Source organism: Meles meles, chromosome 5 (genome assembly GCF_922984935.1).
Source record: "Meles meles chromosome 5, mMelMel3.1 paternal haplotype, whole genome shotgun sequence".
In the NCBI taxonomy this organism is placed as follows: domain Eukaryota; kingdom Metazoa; phylum Chordata; class Mammalia; order Carnivora; family Mustelidae; genus Meles; species Meles meles.
The window spans coordinates 72,354,409-72,374,738 of record NC_060070.1 but is presented as its reverse complement, the minus strand read 5'-3'; the positions used below and the strand labels follow the sequence as shown (position 1 = coordinate 72,374,738).

The 20,330-nt window shown below is 38.5% G+C and overlaps 1 protein-coding gene across 4 annotated transcripts in view; it reads left to right on the top strand.

Moving 5' to 3' along the window:
• L3MBTL3 (L3MBTL histone methyl-lysine binding protein 3) overlaps positions 1-20,330 on the top strand; it is a 112,769-nt gene that overhangs the window by 88,358 nt on the left and 4,081 nt on the right. For all 4 annotated transcript variants that reach the window (XM_046006689.1, XM_046006691.1, XM_046006690.1 and 1 more), the window contains 3 exons: positions 5,418-5,497; positions 16,615-16,784; positions 17,010-17,072. In XM_046006689.1, coding sequence (XP_045862645.1) covers positions 5,418-5,497; positions 16,615-16,784; positions 17,010-17,072 — 313 coding nt within the window. The remainder of the gene's footprint in view (positions 1-5,417; positions 5,498-16,614; positions 16,785-17,009; positions 17,073-20,330) is intronic.

Genomic DNA, 20,330 nt, shown 5'->3' with positions numbered 1-20,330 from the left:
TTTACTTTTCTTTGACAACATAAAAGCCATGCAGTCTTGCTCTTCTTATAATATGTGGTCTTTGTTCCCCAACGCTCACCTCATTGGTTAGGGCTTTACATTTTATAAGAGGATTGATCAGTTAATTGCTGAATTAGTTTTTCTGGGGGGGTCTTTCCTTGGCATTTGATAATATCCACTGTTTTGTCTCATTATATTACTTTTCTCCATTAACATATGTTCCTTATGCTAAATGCTAATTTAATGGGCTTATTAATCAAAATGTTTTATTTTTAGACATTAGATAAATAGTAAACCATGTTTCCCTCCCTTAGGCCATGTTTATGAAGACACTGTTAAAACCACTGCTGGGGTGGCTGGGTGGCTCAGTCATTTAAGCATCTGACTCTTGATTCCGGCTCAGGATGTGGTCTCAGAGTTGTGATCTCGGGGTCCTGAGATTGAGCACCATGTGGGGCTCTGCACTCAGTGGGGAGTCTGCCCCACATGCATGCTCTTGCTTGCTCTCTCTCTCACGCCCACCTCCCTCCTCTCTCTCTCTCTCTAAAATAAATAAATAAACCTTAAAAGACTATGCAGATGTTAGCCATAGACATAAAAGTTTTAATCTGACTTGTTTCATTTGCCAACTTTTCTGAGTCCTTTTGAAGAGGGTGACCTCCTTGTACTGAGGCTGTGTGTGCCTGCTCTCCTCTTCATTTGTAGGAGGCATTTGGAAACATCTCAAGTAATCTTTTATAATTCCTCTAAAGTATAAGACCTGAGATTCTCTTTGTTGGATTTTTTTTTTTCCTGTGAGTGACCTCAGCCCAGTAATTTAGCAAAATAAATAAATAAATAAATAAATAAATAAATTTGCTGGGGACATGCAAAAAAGACCTTTTCACATTCAAAACAGAAATGCCTATATTTTTTATAGGGCCCTCAGCCCTGGCTGCTGCAGTCACTGTGTTGCCCCTTGTTACGAGGGAATACGGTAACTTTTCAGCTCTAACAAAACCCCTGTGCGACTAGAATGAGCTCTGCTGGAGAGAAAGTGGGGTTATTTCAAGCTAAGAGCCAAATCAAACTCATGCTGGATTTTGAGGTATAGCTGAAATCCCTGAATTGAAGCAAAGTAATTGTTTCACATTTTTTCAATATTGTTTTTAACATACTGGGGACTAATGGAAGGATAATTGTCTAGGGATTGTTTTTAAATGAAAAATAAGCAAACTTGAAGAAATGTAGCAATTTGCATTCAAATGTATCCTGTTACTATGTATTTACCCTTCTGATGTTTGTTTTGCTAATGATTACCACAAAGTATATTTAGAGTAAGATAGTAAGACATCTAAAGCATGATACATAATTACAGAGAAAAAGAGGATGCTGACTCATGTAAGGAATACATTTTTGCACTTAGTGGATTTCACTGTCTTATTTAAAAGCCTAAAGAGTATTCTTGAGTAAGGTTTAAGCTATGGTTATATTTCAATTCAGACTAAAGAAATATTGAAATAAATTGGTACTTGAAAATTCTAAAACCTCAAGAGAAATCGCTGTATTTATTCCTCGTCCTTTTCTAGGTTTTTACCCTCATTAGCTCACTTAATCTTCACAGTGCCTTATGTGGGGCTAGGTGCTATTATTATATCACCATTCAAAAATGTAGAACCTCTCTTGGTTACAGATTACACAGCTAGTCAATAGTAGACCCAGATTACGGCCCAGGCCATCTGGCTGCAGTCTGGCTCATAACTTTTTCTAAAAGTTGTTTTAAAACTTGAAGAAAACAGGTGACAGTGGGTGATTTTATCCCAAAATGTAAGTAATTCTTAAATAGTAGAAGCTGCCATTGATCATGCTCCTGCTTCTGTGTCTGGCTGTGGGCAGCATTTTCTATTCATTATTTTATTGAGTCCTCAAAATGCCAGTGAGGAAAAGGATTTATTACCCTCGTTTTACAGATGGTGCACTGGGAAGTAGGAAAGTTAAGTAACTTGCTGAAGATCATTTAGAACTAAGTAGCAGAACTGATGTTGGATAGAGGTCTGTTTACTTCCAGAGACCATCTACGTGACCACTCCATGTTCTGATTCCCTATACCCTTGCCCCCTGCTCCTTCCTAAATGAAATTTTTGGCACTGGAAAGTGTTGATCAAGAGGAGAAAATAGAGATGTTTTTATGTTCAGCAAAACTGTACTACTAAAATACAACATCAAAGTACTTGGTTGTCTTTTTTAAAAGAGAATCTGTCAAAAAGCATATTGGTACCATGTTCCAGAGCGAATTATAAAGTTATCACAGAGTTGGAGCATTCTGATATAAACATTTTTTTGTCTTTAATTGGAAGACCTGTGCCGCTAGAAAAACTCTGTGCTTAGGAAATTGAAATCCTAGATCAAGGATTTCATTTTTGTGCAGAGGAAGAGAGCCATCATGGCACCCCTTGAGTAAGAATTGGCCATGAAACTCCTCACTTTGTAAGAGGGAGAAATATTGGTTGCCCAAGTGAGAAACCAATTTTTATTTTAAATAAAATACAAAACAAATAAAAATGAGTCAGATTCTTCATGCCTGACCTTGTCACTAGAAGATGGGTAGACTGTATCCTGGAGAAATGCAAGGGTAAAAACCAGCTAATAATTAAATCTGATTGTGGATTTTGGTGTCAATAAGACCTGGTGCTATACTTGTCCTACAAATTTGACATTATCCTCTTAAGTTTGAGTGGCTATAAGAACAGAATCTTCTTCCAGCAATTATTATGAAACATTGGACATGCAAAGATCTCAACCAGCCTTTGGTGCATAGTATGTTCTTGTAACTTTTCTTATTGTTAACTGCTCCCACATTTCTAGATGTGCTTAATTAGGGTCTGCTCTCTTCAGTGGTTCTATTCATCCATTTATTTTATAACGCTTGTTCTAGTAGACTGCTCAGGTGACCCCACTGCCCCACCCCTCCAACTTCCTCTCAATGACATACCGTGTAGAACCCCCTAGGGGTTTAGTCACTTTTAATTTTAAGGAATTAGCAGAATCAATCTATTAATTGGAAATGAAACATTCAGTAGACATTTCTTCTAGAGTCCTTTACTTGAATTATGTTTGGCAAAGATGAATATTCATGTTTATATATTCCCAAGTTTATATGGGTTCAGTTTAATGACATATCGTGAGTTGCAGTAGGGAAAGTAGAAACTGAATAAGCTTCTATAATGCAGCTAAAACCAGATGGCTTCCATTTTGCTTCTCTGGGGATGGATTACAGCAGATGCAGCCCTGGAGAAACGTTTTGGGTCAGAGGTCTTATTTTCCTTTTTCATCTCCATTCTCTCCAATCAGATGGTCCTTTTCCATTTCATGAGATAAATCATTGACATTGTATTTGGGCATAAGAATACAATAGGACTTGGCTCATATTTAAGTCTTCTACCTTTATTTTAACAAAACTTACTTTAAAGGAATGTGCTTTATTAAAACCACAAAAATATGATACTTACTAGTGGACAATTCTGATCATGAAAATGAAAATATTTGAAAAATTCTGAGTCTTAATTTTAGCCTTTGATTTCAGTTTGTCTTTTTTTTTTCCTTTTGACCATTCATTAGAGCTTTTAGGAAATCTACAATAACTAATTAGGAATTTATTGACTCTGAAAAAATGCCAACTTTAGTTATATCACTGTAATATGACTTTTTTTCTCATATTAAGATAGTTGTGCACAAACAACTTTTCAGTAGTCAGACTTTCAGTAGTCAAACCATTAGTTTGACTACTGAAAAGTTGTTTGTGCACAACTGTCAATAGACTTGTGGACTCAGAATATTATTTCTCATTTAATGTTAAACAAGTTCAGAAGATCATAGAAGCTGATTTTAACATAGGAAGCTGATTTTAGCATGTTGTGATTACCACATGTAACTCCAGCACAGTTTTTACAGAGAAGACAGTTTTCAATTAATGCCATTTTAATTAATGTCCTTCTCCAGTTATCAGTGATTTTCTTATTTTTCCCCATATTTCCATCTCCACATTTTATGGAGAAATGATTATCTCTCCATAATCATTTAATTGATTACACTTGGAAGGAGATATGTTTATATTTTGTATTAACAGTGGTTTGTCCCCATTCTCAAATAAGCAAGTTTTCTTTAGCATTTGTGATAAGTTGTTTTTAGTATGAACTTATTAGCCAGGGAGCACAGATCTCAATGAAATTTCACATGTGTCCATGGAAATGATCTTTCTAAGAAATAGTGAACATGTATTTATGGCATATTACTGTGTTTGAATTGTGTTAAATTATCATCATTCAAATGGAGAATAAATTATGCCTTTGTAATTAAGACCACACATCATCTTTATATTTTGTTCGGATATTTGGTTTCAGATGTGTTACCTTTTTTCTTAAAACTTAACAGTAGGAGTATGATCTGGATCTTTCAGAAACTCAGGATATATTTATAAAGGTGACAACACATGAGAAACAGTAGGACATCATAAATGCAGAGTATTATAAGGCATTGAAGTGTGTAAACCAGGGATCATAAGCTCGACAGTACCAGGAAATTGGAGATTGGGATGTATTTTAAACTCTGGGAATGGAAAAATTAGGTTGAAAATTTTAAATACCTGAAATTTAGCTTTAAAGAAAATAGAAGTAGTCTGTGCTTGGTTCCCTTTAATGCCATTTTGTCCCAGACTTAAGGGTAAAGCTGTGAATTAAGATCACAATGATTCCATTGCATTTTAGAGCTTTTCGGCATGTTTAGATTAGCATCGGGTCATTCCTGGTCAAAAAGAGTTGGAATCAGTTCAGCCAATACATTTGACCAAGCCAGGAAAAGCTTCCTAGAACTGAGTTTGATTCTCCTGGGCCAATCTCAGGCTCAAGCCCAAATCCCAAAGCTGAGTGTAGTATAAATGCTACTTGATTAAATGGTCTGGACTTTCAAAATATTTTCTTTCCTTACATTGTAGCTTTACTGTACAGTAAAGTAAAATTCTTCATGAATGCATGTCCCAGTGTGAAGTTGAGTTATTCTATAGATGAATTTGACAGAAAAGTTCACGTTAATAACATTCTTAGCTTTAAAAATCTCCTTTCTGAACTGTAAATGAAAATTGGTAATGAAGAAAATGGATGTTTATAGATGTTTTAGTAGGAATTGCTTCTTTGTAGAACTGAAAATCCTTTCAAACATTTTAGGGGTGTCATGTGTTTTTATGTTGTTTTGTTTTGTTGGTCTTTTAAAGTTTCAAGTTTTTATTTAAATTCTAAGTAGTTAACATATAGTGTAATATTAGTTTCAGGAGTAGAATTCAATGATTTATCCCTTACTTACCTGTAACAGTTGCTGAGATGCAGTGCTGAACTATCCTTTAAAGTGCATCTGTTACAAAATATTGATACACCTGTTTTCCTCAGGGACCAGCATGCTGATGATGTCAAGGAGGACTTTGAAGAGAGGACAGACAGTGAAATGAGGACGTCGCAGGAAGCCAGAGGTAGCCATAATAATCTCATCGTATTGATGGCTATTACTATTAATACTCAACTATCAGAACTTGACTAGAGTATAGCAGCCACTTCTATATTAAAGATAAACTTCATTTAGTTGGTTTATTCTGTTACCACAGGCTCTAAAAGTTTATTGTTCAGGATAAAGATATAGTTGACCTTGTGCAACGTGGGTTTGAACTGTGTAGGTCCACTCACACAGAGCTTTTTTTTTTTTCCAGTAAATACAGTACAGTCCTATAAATGTATTTTCTTTATTATTTTCTTGATAGTGTTTTCTTTTCTCTAGCTCACTGTATTGTAAGGATACAGTATTTGATACATATAATAAGTGTTAACTGGTTAGGTTATCGCTGAGGCTTCTGGTCAACAATGGGCTATTAGTAGTTACATTTGTTGGGAATCTAAAGTTATACAGATTTTACAAAAAAAAATGTTCTACACAGACTTTTGACTGTACAGAGTTTGGTGCCTCCAACCCTTGCATCGTTCAAGGTCAACTATAGTATGTAATTCATAGTGATATGGATTCATCTGTGACCTATATTTACAGTCTCTTTGACATATCTGTGCAATATTATATATAAAATTTGGGCAGCATTCTGTTTGGTTCTTGTGATGTATTTTCGATGGTATTGATGTCATTTTTTTTGTATGTTTAAAACTCACCTCAGAATGTGTATTGAAATCCAAATGGTCTTAGTCTATGGTCTTAGTCTAATACCACAGAATGAAAAGAAAATAATTTGAACAAATGTTTTAAGTTGTATTGGAGAAAGTGATTTGTCTTCCATCTTTGCTAAAAACACATTACAGCGGCTTAACTAAGTAATGAAGTCGTACTGACTGTTGGTATGGATTGTATTTCTGACTTACACATACTTATTAATTTTTTTATGAGAAAATGTTAGCCTGATTGGGATTTTAATGATCTCCCTGGAGGCTTTGCTTTTTCATATGTATTTTTTGCTTTAGATTATCATATGAGATTTGAGAATGGCACCTAAGGACTGTTTGCCTGCAGTGACCTGTTCCATAAGGGATGGTTTGATTTCCGTATCTGATTTTTAGAAAGCAATAACCTGTGATTATTTTAAAGGTTACATTCACTGCTGTCTTCAGCATGTTCTGTTGTGTTTAATTTAACACTACGTACAAACCCTACAGATGGCCAGGGTTTGAATCCCTGCTCTGCCACCTGCTCGCTGTGTGATTTTGGTCATGTCACTGAACACCTCTCCGTGCTTCTGGTTCCTTATCTACCCAGCAGCATAATGATGGTAACTCCCTTCTCAGGTTGTCATGGCGATTAAGTGCTTCTGTAAGTTGTTTCAAACAGTGCCTGGCACATAATAAGTGCTGTGCAAGCGTTTGATTACTTTAAATGTTTCTGGCCATTAAGAAAGGAAGAAAAGCATTTATGAGGATTTTGTCATCAAGGTATATTGGACTCTCAGACGAAGGTCTCTCTGATGAGGGTCTTTCTTTGCGAATGGTGGTTAGAATCACAGCCTTCATTCCTCTCAGGTCTCTACCGCTCACCAGTGGTGCACCTCGCTGTGGGCTTCAGTTTCCTCCTGTGTAAGATTAATGTAGTCCTAACATAGCCATGTCAGTAGCGTATGGTGAGGATTAAATGCCCCCGTGGCTGAAGGTGGTAGTAGTAGAGTACTAGTATTGTGGAAGGTGTGTTTATTGCATGGAATTCTCTCATCATTGGAAATGTAGATAGAAGCAGAATAGAATCTTCATGACTCTGAACTTTTTTTTTTTTTAAAGATTTTATTTATTTATTTGACAGAAATCACAAGTAGAAATCACAAGTAGGCAGAGAGGCAGGCAGAGACAGAGAGAGAGAGGAAGGGAAGCAGGCTCCCTGCCAAGCAGAGAGCCCGATGCAGGGCTCAATCCCAGGACCCGAGCCAAAGGCAGAGGCTTTAACCCACCGAGCCACCCAGGTGCCCCTAGACTCTGAATTTTTTGAGGGAGTAATACTTGGTAAACTTTTCAGTCTCTTCCCAACTTCAATCCATTTAACTTTTTATTGGATTTGCTGAGCTGATTTTGATCATTTTTTTTTTTTTCTGAAAATGATCTGGAAAATTACTATTCTCTTAATCAAGAGAATTTGGCTTGATTAACATACAATATGCCTGGTGTTCTCTCTTTGTCTTTTCAAACTTTGTGTATTTTTGTCCTGTTTTTCTTGATTTGAATTGCCTCAGTTTTTCTGTTTTACTCTCTCTGGAAACATTACTAGGATTCATATATAACTCTTAATTATTATTCTCACCTACAAAACCCATAGTTCAATATGCATATATTGTTTACTGTCTGATTTTTTATTAGTGAAAGGGAGAGAGCCTCATCAAATAAGTTGCTTTGAGAATTTTTGCACATATGTTCCTAAGTGAGATTTGACTATTAATATCTCATCCATTTTTAGCCTCTTAAAATGAATTTGATAACTTTCCTTCATTATCAGAGTTTTGAAACATTTCCTATAAAGCTTTCACAAAACGAATTTCATCTGTAGTAAAATCACGCTATGATTGCCAGCTGGTCTTTAACCCAGGAAACTTCTTTCAGTTTTAATTTTGGTTATCACTTGTGCTCTATTCTCTCTGTTGACTGGTAATACCTATTATTCTTGAGTTAGACCCAGGGGATTATATTTATATTCAAAATATTTAACAGTTGGTTTGGCACTCAACTTTGCATAAGATAGTTAAAATTAACAGTGGTCTTCGTACTGGAGGAGAGTTTTGGATGTTCTCCACTATACCAAGAGTTACCCTTAATTGCTGGATCTTGAGAAGTCCAGTTAAGGGCCTGGCTGCCTTGGGGGAGGGTGGGATTGGGATGGGGGAGGGGAAGCATTGTACCAACCAATATGGAAGTATTTTAGGATTTTTTGGTTTTTGTTTTGACAGGAAGAACAAACATGGGGGGGGGGGAGAATCTTTAAGCAGACTCTACACCCAGCACAAGGCCCAGTGTGGGCTCCATCACATGACCCTGAGATCATGACCTGAGCCAAAATCAAGAGTCAGACGCTTAACCAACTGAGCCACCTAGGTACCCCAGTATTTTAGTATTTTCACAGCTTTTATATATGTTTGATATTCTAGGCAACTTTATCAAGTTGGAATATCTTACTTAGCATCTTGCTCTGTCAAATCTACTACTTACCACCTTTAACACGAATCTTAACAGCAGTGGTTTTTATTTCCCTTCAGTTCCCTGCGTTGGCTTGTTCTCTTTCACAGCCTGCTTTTGTTTTGTCGAGGTCCTATCCCCTTATACCTCACTAAAATCACGAAATTCTTCTGTCCATAAATCAGTGCTCCTCTTCTGAGGTTTTATAGAACTTTTTGTCAGAGGCCCCGTGGTGATTGTTTTCTATTTTAACATTTTTGAGTCCAGAGAATTTTTCTAGGTCTTTTGTGAAGAACACTTACCCTTCAGCGCTCCCATTTGGGTGCTGGAAGAATTCCTCTTGCGAACCTGAGCCTGGAGGTCAAGTAGATAATACTGCACTCTGGGTCCACATTCTTGAGCCTAGTAAATGCTCACCAGGGATCATTCCTAATTCTATCCCTCCAGTGGTGGAAGGAGCCCTTCCCAAATCTAGTGGGCTGGGCGATGGTGCAAAGGATAGGAGGGGAAGCCCCTTGCAGTATGTGTATTATTTAGAGTAGAGGAGACTTGAAAGAAGCCACCCTAAGTTTCTTTAAAAGGCCAATAGGATTTAAGACTCAGCAGGCCCATGAGAACTATTTTGTTTGGAGTCATGGAGCAAATTGATATTTAAAAAAAAAACAAAAAACTTTCTCCTGAAAAAAAACTCTCTCCCTCCCCTGTTTCTTTAGTTAGTTCAAGTTAATTCCATGCAATATGGATAATTATGAGCCTCCCCTTTTTATGATTCTTACCACAACTGAATTTGACCTTTGGGGAGTTTAACTGAATATAATTTATCACTTTTTATCACTTTTTCTCCTTTCTTCTCCTTCCCTTTTTTTTGGACTTCTGTCTTTTTTACCTTAAAAAAATAACTCATTCCTATCATTGTAGGAAAGCCCATTAATAAAGGATTCTATGACCTGGCCTTCAAGCTTAAACTCTTGTACTCCTGGGAAAGATACAGTTTTGTTTTCTTTCCTGCAAGCCTTCTTTCTCATGGGTGGCTGATATGCAGAAAGAATTGAATTCTATTTTATAATGTGCTAGATTCTCACTTGAAGAGTCAGGCTTGCTTTTTGCCTCCCTAGCAGTTGGTTTTTGGTTTTTTGTTGTTGTTGTTGACCTTGAAATGATCTTCAAATATCTTTCAGCCTGAGTTAAGTGTTCTGGAGCTAATTTCATCTCCATTCCTTGATGCTGTGATCCATTTATCTTACCCAATCACTCTTATTGTTCATCTTTTTATATTTAGTCACCAGTTAGTAACTCCATTCAAAAAAATTTTTTTTCTTTGGTTGACAGATGTATTCCTTTTCTTCTGGCCTTATTCTTTTCCCATTAGGAGCCTATTTTATAGACTCATGGAATATTAGCCTCAAAGGGTATTGACTCCTTTTCAGTTTTGCTTTTTATATCCAATACAGTCTCAGTGATATTCCTTTCTTTCAAAATAGAAATAATTTATCCTGTTTGCTGAGTCGTTACTGTACATCAGACACTGGGATAAGCATTTTAAAAATATCATGTGATCCTTTCAACAGTCTTGTTACTTTGACTTCACCAAAATTATGGAACTAGTCAGTGGCAGAGCATGAATTGGAATCCACGTTTATCAGACTTTTAAACTCACCCTCTTGACCATGACCCTCTCCTCTGTATTAGGAGGCAAAAGATCCAGGGTCACTGTCTGATGCTGTCCCTCTTCACAGAGTGGCTTTGGGTGTCAGGCTTCTGTTTCCTCACCTTAGGGATAGTTACTTCCTAGCACTGTTTTGAAACTAAAATGAAGCAAGGCAGTTGGAGCTTTTGGTCTCACTTCTGTCTCTGACTTAAAGGGCTAGAAATGAGTCAGGCAAGAGGTCAGTGGTAACTTATGCTGTTGGCTTGTTGATTTAGTATTCCAGACTCGGAAATAGGAAACCTGCTCAGAGTGGGATCCGAGCCCAAATGCAGCAGAGAGGGAGCACTTCTCCTTTTCTCTAGGACTTGCCCTGCTTGGTCAGCCTACCATACAGTGGTTCCACTGGGTCTTAATGGAACGGTCCTGTAGGAAGCAGGTTCTCATGCTCCAGGGAGGCGAGGACGTCCCTTTCTACTATGAGACTTCATGGTTGGTTTAGATGATGTTCCCTATACAGAACATTTATTGTCTTGACATCAAAGGATATTTCTTTTAGGGTCACCTTTATCAGAAATGACTTTTTACGAGGGTTAATCTGTGATTTCACATTTTCCTACCTTAATCAGGAATTTTAATACCTATGCTCTCAACCAGATTGACAGACACGGTGGGCAAATTTGTAGTGGCAGGTTTCTGCTTTGGGTAACTTCATTATTATGGATTGCACTTCATTTCAAGAAAGTCTGCAAGAATATACTGTCTTGAGAAGCCTTTCACAGTTCCCGATACAGTGTCCATGCTGAGCAATTTCCATATGGTAAATCATAATCATAAATAGGCAGACCTCTATTATCCATCTCCAGGTATCAACCTAGGAAAACTATCCCTCTCTCGATAATTGCCTAGCAGTCATGCAGTAACTGCCTAGCAGATGCAATAGCAAGAAAACCATACATATTTCCACCAAGTTACTTATCTTTTTTTTTTTTTTTTTTTTATTTGACAGAGAGAGATCATAAGTAGATAGAGAGGCAGGCAGAGAGAGAGAGAGGGAAGCAGGCTCCCTGCTGAGCAGAGAGCCCGATGCGGGACTCGATCCCAGGACCCTGAGATCATGACCTGAGCCGAAGGCAGCGGCTCAACCCACTGAGCCACTCAGGTGCCCCCCAAGTTACTTATCTTAACACTACAGTTAGACAATTTCCAGACAAAGTATAAAGTTTCCTAATCATATTTCACTTTTGTAAGGATGAGTAAGAACTGGGCTTAGAAATCCTCCCTGGGCTGTTCTGTGCCCAATGGTACAGAATTGAGTAGCAGCAAAGAACTGTGGAAGCACAAAACCAGAACGCAAAGGGGAGGGCAAAGGGACTTTGGTAAATGTTCATTTCTGGGAACTTCAAAACATACAGAAAACTCCTGCAAAAGGGTAATTTTTCAGGCAGATAAATAGTTTGAGAAGAGAGTGGTAAGAAATGTGACGGCGGCAGAAATGTCTTGCAGAACAAAGGCTTTGTTTTATGAAGCACATTGTGCACATTCAGACCTACTCTTCCTTACTCGTGGCACTGAGCCGGCTACGTGAGCCAAAGCCTTTTGCATTTATTTTAGTCTGATCACATGTTAAAAATAAAAACCTGGAGTCACATTTCTGTGCAACTCAAGGGCTCAGATACACATTCACCCAACTGAAGTTTTCTCTGGTTTTTTGGATGGGGGATCATAGCAAACGCTATTATTTTCTGAAGAGATGGGATGTTCTGTGGCTGGGAAATGGTACTTCTTGCCTCATTCATCAGAAAACACCACTGGGCCTCAGGACATCATTCAGCACAGAAGAATCAGCAAAAGCAAGGAAAGTCTGAAGTGAAAGATGCGAAGTTTGTATTAGTTTTAGAATGATGTGTCTGTCTAGGCCTGTTTATAGTGTCTGCTTCAAAGACCTGTGAAGCCATCAGAAATTTGGGATCGTTAGGGGTTTTAGTCATTTCTTTAGAGTGGCTGGGTTGTTTTTATTTTATTTTTTAAAGATTTTATTTATTTAGTTGAGAGACAGAGATCATAAATAGGCAGAGAGGCAGGCAAAGAGAGACGGGGAAGCAGGCTCCCTGCTGAGCAGAGAGCCTGATGCGGGGCTCAATCCCAGGGCCCTGAGATCATGACCTGAGCCGAAGGCAGAGGCTTAACCCACTGAGCCACCCAGGCGCCCCTCAGTTGTTTTTCTAAAGAGTAATGATGTTAGCAACATTAGAAATGAGCTGAATACAATAGGTTTAGGAGGAAATAGAATGGAACTACCGTGAAGGAGGAAAGGGTGGCAAGTGTTAATAGAATAGAGACAGTTGTATCATAAATGTACCACTTTGGAAAAGACTGACACGTAGGTGGCAAGCAATCAGAGGACAAGCCATAAAGTGGGCTCTGTAGTGTCACTCCTGTGGAACTGGAAATCTCACCACTTCATACTAGCCTGCCCCGTGAAAGATTTTACAAATATCGTATTTCAAATAATTGCTAAACTCTTGGTAGTGTCTGAAATTAAGAAATGTTTTTAAATACCCCATGTTTATGCTAAACAAAAACATCTTGAGCTCTGTGAGAAATTTAAAAAGAATAAAAGAATAAAAACAGTTACAGCCTTATGTTTGGCTCATAACATATTCAGTAGAACAGGATGAGAGCCTAAAACCTCATAATCAGTTATGAGATTCATTAAAAGAAATGGGGCAAGAGGTACCATGATAGATTTTTTTTAAAGATTTTATTTATTTATTTATTTATTTGACAGAGAGAGCGAGAGAGGGAACACAAGCAGGGGGAATGAGAGAGGGAGATGCAGGCCTCTCCCTGAGAGGGGAGCCCGATGCAGGGCTTGATCCCAGAACCCTGAGACCATGACCCAAACCAAAGGCAGACACCCAATAACTGAGCCACCCAGGTGCCCACCATGATGGATTTTTAAAAAATATTTGAAGAATTGAAATGTTTCATGTGGGACAGATAGATTTTTCTGTATGAGTTCACTCAGGTGGAACCAGGAGCAGAGTGTGTTAACTCCAATAAGAAAGATTTTTTTCCCCCAATAATTACTTTTAAGTTACTTTCTAATATTCAGAACATTTCAAAATTCAGATTAGGCTAGTTTAAGAGAAAAGTTATTAAAGAACCACAGTAGAACAATAGGAAATAAACTTTTTTTAAAGATTTTATTTATTTGACAGACGGAGATCACAAACAGGCAGAGAAGCAGAGAGAGAGGAAGGGAAGCAGGCTCCCTGCCAAGCAGAGAGCCCAATGCGGGGCTCGATCCTGACCCTGGGACTATGACCTGAGCCGAAAGCAGAGGTTTTAACACACTGAGCCACCCAGGCACCCCAGGAAATAAATTTTTAAGAAGCTGTGCTACTTAATAATTTAACAACAGAAAACTTCAGGTACAGAGGAATAAATTTAACAAAAGATATGCAAGACCTGTACATGAAAATGACAAAAGGTCAAAGAGAACTAGGAAAGACGTCCCAAAGAAATGGAACGATATACCTTGCTCTTGGATTGGGAGACTGGATATTGTGAAGGTGTCATTTCTCAGGATCAAATCAGTCTGTATTCAGTAGTAATCTACATCTAAATCCTAGCTTTTTTTTTTTTTTTTTTTTTTTTTTTTTGCAAGCTGATTCTAAATTTTATGTGGAGATGCAAAGAGATAAGGATATTGAAGAAGAACTAGGTCACGGACATCAGGACACTTTTGAAGTGGTGGTAATTAAAACCTTGTAGTTCAGTGGAAAGAGACTGGAGCAACAGAGTGGAGAATCTGGACACACACGTTTATGTTAGAGCAGCACTGCATGCAGTACACTGGGGAAAGGATGGTCTTTTCAATAAATCATGCTGGGGGAATTAGAACTCCATGTGGAAAAAAAACCGTTAGGAATGGCAAGCCTTATCTCACCCCATACAAAAATAAAGTTCAGATAGATTGTGAGATAAAACATGAAGTACTGGGGGGCGCCTGGGTGGCTCAGTGGATTAAGCCGCTGCCTTCGGCTCAGGTCATGATCTCAGGGTCCTGGGATCGAGCCCCACATCGGGCTCTCTGCTCCACAGGGAGCCTGCTTCCTCCTCTCTCTGCCTGCCTCTCTGCCTACTTATGATTTCCTCTCTCTCACTGTCAAATAAATAAAATAAAATCTTTAAAAAAAAAAAAAAAAAAAAAAAAAAAAACATGAAGTACTCAACGGGAAACAGAGGAGACTAACTTTAGGACCTTGAAGAAAGCACGGATTTCTTCAGTAGACATGCAAGACTGTATTAAGGGAGTAAAAAGGAAGGCAAGAGTGGGAGATGTTAATAAGACATATTTCCAGCAAAGGATTCCTATCCAGAGTATGCATAGATAATGTCTACAAATCAGTAAAAAGAAAAAAGGCAAGATGACCCAAAGGAAAAAATGGGCATAAAACAACTTCACAAAGGAGGTTCCTCATTTGGCCAATAAACTTGGAAAAAGATGGTTAACTTCATTAGTTGTCAGACAAATTCAGTTATCACCACAAAGTGATATCACAGCAAATCTACCAAGATGGTTAAAATGAAAAAGCTAGATGATGTCCTTGTCCACATGTCCTTGAGGACATAAATGATTTGTAACATTCTTACACTATTAGTAGATGCATATCGTGCAACTACTTTGGAAAACTGGCAGAATTTGCTAACGTTGAATGTACGCAAACACTGTAAGCTCAAAGTTTCACATGTATATATATAAAATACATATGTATTATATATATATATATGCATTATATATATGTGTATATAACAGAAACATACATATGTTCATGAAAAGACATGGACAAGAATCCTCATAGCAGCACTATTGATAATAGTCAAAAATTAAGAACAACTCCACTGTTCATTAATTCCAAATTCATCGTGGAATAGTCGTAACAATGAAAAACTATACAGCAAAGAACAGGCAAACTACAACCACAGAGAGCAAGCGATGTGGATGAGTCTCCCAGACATGCTGTTGAGAGAAAGAAGCGAAACACAAAGGTTTTCATCTGAATGTAATTCAGAGGCAGGGTAAAGAGCCTTGGTATTGGAAGTCAGGAAAGGGGTCACCCTTGCTGGCTGGGGTGTGATTAGAAGGGGGCATAGGGAGGCTCTCAGCATGCTGTCATGTTGTTTCTTGACCCTCGTGTTGGGCACGTGGGTGTGGTCACTTTGTGAAAATTCTTTGCACGGTACAGTACGATTTATCTACATTTTTGTAAATCTTACTCTTCAAAGAAATAAACCTTAAAATATTCTTGGCGATACAAAATAGCTTGAAATTTTTCTAGAGATACAAAAGCCTAAACTGGGTAACCATTTGGCAAAGATAGTGGAATTGAAGTATCTGAATTATTAACTGTGGGCTGGTGTAGGGGTGGAGGAGAGTCAATGTTAGGGGAGGTGCCTTTCTTCCGATGGGCTTTGAGTAAGTAGTTTTCAGAAAAGATTTATGTTCTAAAGGATCTTGAGATAATTATTGACAAGATTTAGGAGTCCCAGTGACATAAAATCATTTACTAAAAAATGGTGATTTTAGGAGAGCAGCAGTAAATAGGCTTGGGTTTAGAAGATCTGGCAGATAAATGGAATATTCTGTACCTTTAATTTTTATCTCCACCAAAATAAGAATGAAAAAAGCATTTATTTGCCTTTCTGTGGTTTTATTTTTATTGCAATAATTTCATATCACTGTCAAAAAAATTAAGTTGGCTATTTAAAAAATCAATGTGATTGGTAAACAGAAATTGAAAAATGAATGCAGGGCTGAGATAAAAGTCGAAAGAGGTATGGTAGTACACGGTAACCACAGGGGCTGGACTTCAGCACACAACTTGACCATTATTACCTTTAGGACATCCACAGCTGAAAGGGAAACAAAACTAGTTCCTGAGGTGAGAGTCATTTTCCTTGTCAGTGAAGCTCAGAGGGAAGGATCTTCCATGAAACATTAAAGAGGCTGTGTTGCAAACGTGACCCATCTTCTATAATGGGTAACGCAGCAGACATGTGAGTTGAATTTACAGGTTGTTTCTTATGGTGACCTGGAGAAATGAAAAAGGAAAGTGTAATTATTCAATGAATATAATATTGAAAGGAAGCAATGCATTACCTAAGCCAGCCCCCACCAACATCATTTGGGGGAGACACATGGCATTTGAGGCTTTTTTTGTTGTTGTTTTTTGTTTTGTTTTGTTTGCTGCTTTTTCTGAGTGTGATTTCCCATTTGTTTCAATCGACCAGGTGCCCGGGAAGAACCTAGTGTACAGCAGGCTCAGCGTCGGTCGGCTGTCTTTCTGTCCTTCAAGTCCCCGATCCCATGTCTGCCCTTGCGCTGGGAGCAGCAGAGCAAACTTCTCCCCACCGTAGCCGGAATCCCTGCCAGTAAAGTCTCCAAGTGGAGCACGGATGAGGTTTATTTTCTTTTCTTTGTCTGCCAGGGACCAGTTAGAGTGGTGTGTTCTTCAGGGCAGGGTGTGGATATGGTGAATGCGTGTGGGGTTTAGTCTTTTTTTCTGAAAGAGAAGAAATTGTTCTGAGAAAAACAACTAAAACATGTAGGTTGAAATATTTTAAACCTGTAACACTTACATTCTGCCTTCCTTTTTAAACTGGAATTTTTATCTCATATTTGACAGGTGTCAGAATTCATACAGAGCTTACCTGGGTGTGAAGAACATGGAAAGGTGTTCAAAGATGAAGTAAGTATTCCACTGAGTTGCAGTCTGTTACTTGGTGGGATCAGAACACTGAACTGCAGTGAATGGTGAGATATTCTGAATTGGAGAAGAGGGAAGAGACGGATTGTGTTGAAATTGACAAATTGGTATGGAGTTGTCTAAAAAGCAGTATTAGTTATTTGTATAAAAAATGTCTTTGTCTGACATTAGGTATGGTGGAAACGTTTGAACCATTTTGTGATGCTCTGTAGCAACAGCACTAGAGTCATTATTTTTTTATAAAAGTGGGGGGATGGTGCCTGGGTGGCTTAGAGTTAAGTCGGTTGAGTATCCAGCTCTTGATCTCAGCTCAGGTCTTGATCTGGGGGTCGTGGGTTCAGGCCCACCATGGAGCCTACTTAAACACACACACACACACACACACATACACACACACACACACACACACACACACACACACACACACAGAAAACTTCATAGGTGCATTTGTATAGTTTATAGCACAGGGAGAAATAAGCAACATTTTATTTTTAATAATGTGAAATGAGTTCCCTTTATTTTCAAACATCATTTTGACAACACCTAAATTAAATTCATTTAATGCTATAATAAGTATTACTGTTATTGCTAAAATAACCCCTTAGATCTATAACTATCTCAGTAATGTTTATAACAACTGATATTCATTACAGTCTGCAGTAGGCAAATTATATTAGTTGTTTTCATGTGCCTGCCCAAAACTTCAATATAAGAGATGATTAATAATGTTATGACCTATATTGAGCCTTAGAACAAAAAAGAAATTGGCTCTAAGTACCTAGAAGTCATGCTATTTGAGCACAGCAGAAGACTCTTCTCACTTGAGACTTTTAAAAATAAGCCCCTTGCCAGTCAGCTTCTCCAAGGAAAGCAGTCAATTATCAGTCCCATCTTGGCTATGGGAAGATGGAAAGAAGACCAAGTAATCTCAGAAGGCTTTCTCCACATCTGCTGTCTACAGTTACACGTATATCTGCCTTGTTTGCCTCTGTGTTTAGCCTCAGCAGCTAAGAATAGCACACCTTCAATTAAGAGCCTTGCAAGGACAGCTAAGAATGCAAGCACCGGGCATCAGCATCGTTACTCTAAGAGGTATCGTTAGGCTTTAGGTGGGTGCCCATTAAAACATACAGGCATCGTATTTTCAACATCCTTTTTTCTCTGATTTATGTTCTTATTTCAAGAACTTTTTTCCTTCTTTTTAGTTGATCTGTAATTGACAGTTACTCAGATTTTGGGGCTTCTTAAGTCCTAAATTCTAAGTGTCTTCGTGGACCACGGCCCATTAATTTTCAGTCCCCAAACAGATTGAGACACTTGCAGGGAGCGGTGTTTCTTTCTTTGAAAAAACAGTCATGTAGTTATTACCTGTGAAAATGATAAAACATTTTTAACAACACTGAGCCACCCAGGCGCCCCTTTTTTTTTTTTTAAAGATTTTATTTATTTATTTGACAGAGAGAGATCACAAGTAGGCAGAGAATGATAAAACATTTTTAAGAATAAATTTATAGCACATCCATTTTGTAAATCCTCTTTTTGGCTCTGTTCATATGCAGACAGTCTGAGTGGATTTGCTTTGTTGCTTAGTTTAAGATTCAAGTGCATATTCAAATATGATACTCCTTTGAATATTTTCTCTTCATGGCATAATATCTCTGGAGATGTCCCTCAGGCATCAGTATCCTCAGTGTCCTCCTTGTGAGGAGTAAGACACTGAATGTCCACCGTCCACATGTGTTACTCACATAATCATTCATTCCCTTGTTCATTCATCCTATAATTTCTTGTGAAAATAGTATCTCACCAGGTTAGCAGGTGTTGGTTTTTTGGCCTAGAAGTAAACCATAAATCTAAAGTCTACTAAGTCATCTCTAAGAAGCACAGTCCAGGGGTTAGGATGGGCTGTTACTTGAACCATGCTTGACTTCACTTTCTCATATACACTCCACATCCAATCTGTTGAATATCCTACTAGGTATAATTTAAGAACAGGTAGGGATTCTGACTTTCTGGGTTTCTTTGCCTTCACCACTACCACTCTGGTCTGAGCCACCACCATCTCCCACCTGGCTTAATGCTGTAACCTCCTAAGTAGTCTCCCTCCTTCTCTTTCTGCTCCTCTATGATCTGTTCCCAGCCTAGCCAGGGGACCCTGTTAAAAATGAACATAGTCATGTCCCTCTTCCATTCCTATTCAGTAGTAAATCAGAATAAAAACAAAAATTCTCACAAGGGTCTGTCGTCTGACACCCTGTGACCTGGAGTGAAGTGAGAACCTCCTGACCTCTGTCTCCTCCATCCCTGCCTTACACTGTTCCCGCACACTGGCCTCCTTGCCAGTCTCATAATCGTCCAGGAATCTTCCCTGTGTGGAATGTTCTTCCTCCAGATGTTCACGTGACACACTCCCTTGGCTCAGATGCCACCTTCTAAGTCATCCGTCCCTGTCCCTGCTGCCCTGTCATCTCCCCACCGAGCTGTCCTCTTCACAGCATGAATCGCCTTTTAGAATGGATTACTGTCGATTCGTTACTAATTAATCTGCTTATTTGTTATATTTTCTGCTCACAGTCTGTCTTCCACTACTAGAATGTAAACTTCACAAGGAGTTTTGGCTTCTTTCCTTGCTTGTTTTTGCCCGTATCTCTTACTCTCTGCTGTGTGTGCATCCCCAGGAAGAGTGTCTGTGATGTAATAGATGTTTAGTAAGTTTCTGTGGAGTGAACACACTCGTACTTTGACCCTCTGAGGAAGACATCCAAACAGCATGTCACTGTGATTTGCAGAGTTAAAACAGTGGGCAAAGAACATGGGTGCAAAGTAATAGTAACGAAATGGATGGCCAGAACACCCCGAGTACCAAACCCTCCTTTGGAGTTTTGGGCCTGGAGCAACATACTTCACCTCTGGAGTCAGACCAGTGCGTGTACATTACAAAAGCAAACAAGAAACAAGCCCGGTATTACATTGCAGTGATCACTGTTCTTAGAAAGGATTTTCTCCAATTAAGTTTACTTCCTTCCAGTGGAGGCATGTAGGTCTGGTCGCACTTTGAAGCAGCATGTGTGAAATATACGGGCCAGCACTGGCCTCAGGATGACTTTTTCTTTCCAGTGGAACCTTCAGAACAGTCTACGGAAACTTCACCTTCTCACCCCACTCCCAGCTTTCAGATTCCAGCCTTGCCATTTTCTCTCAGACTGTTTCTTTTCATCAGTCATTGGTCATGTTAAATTC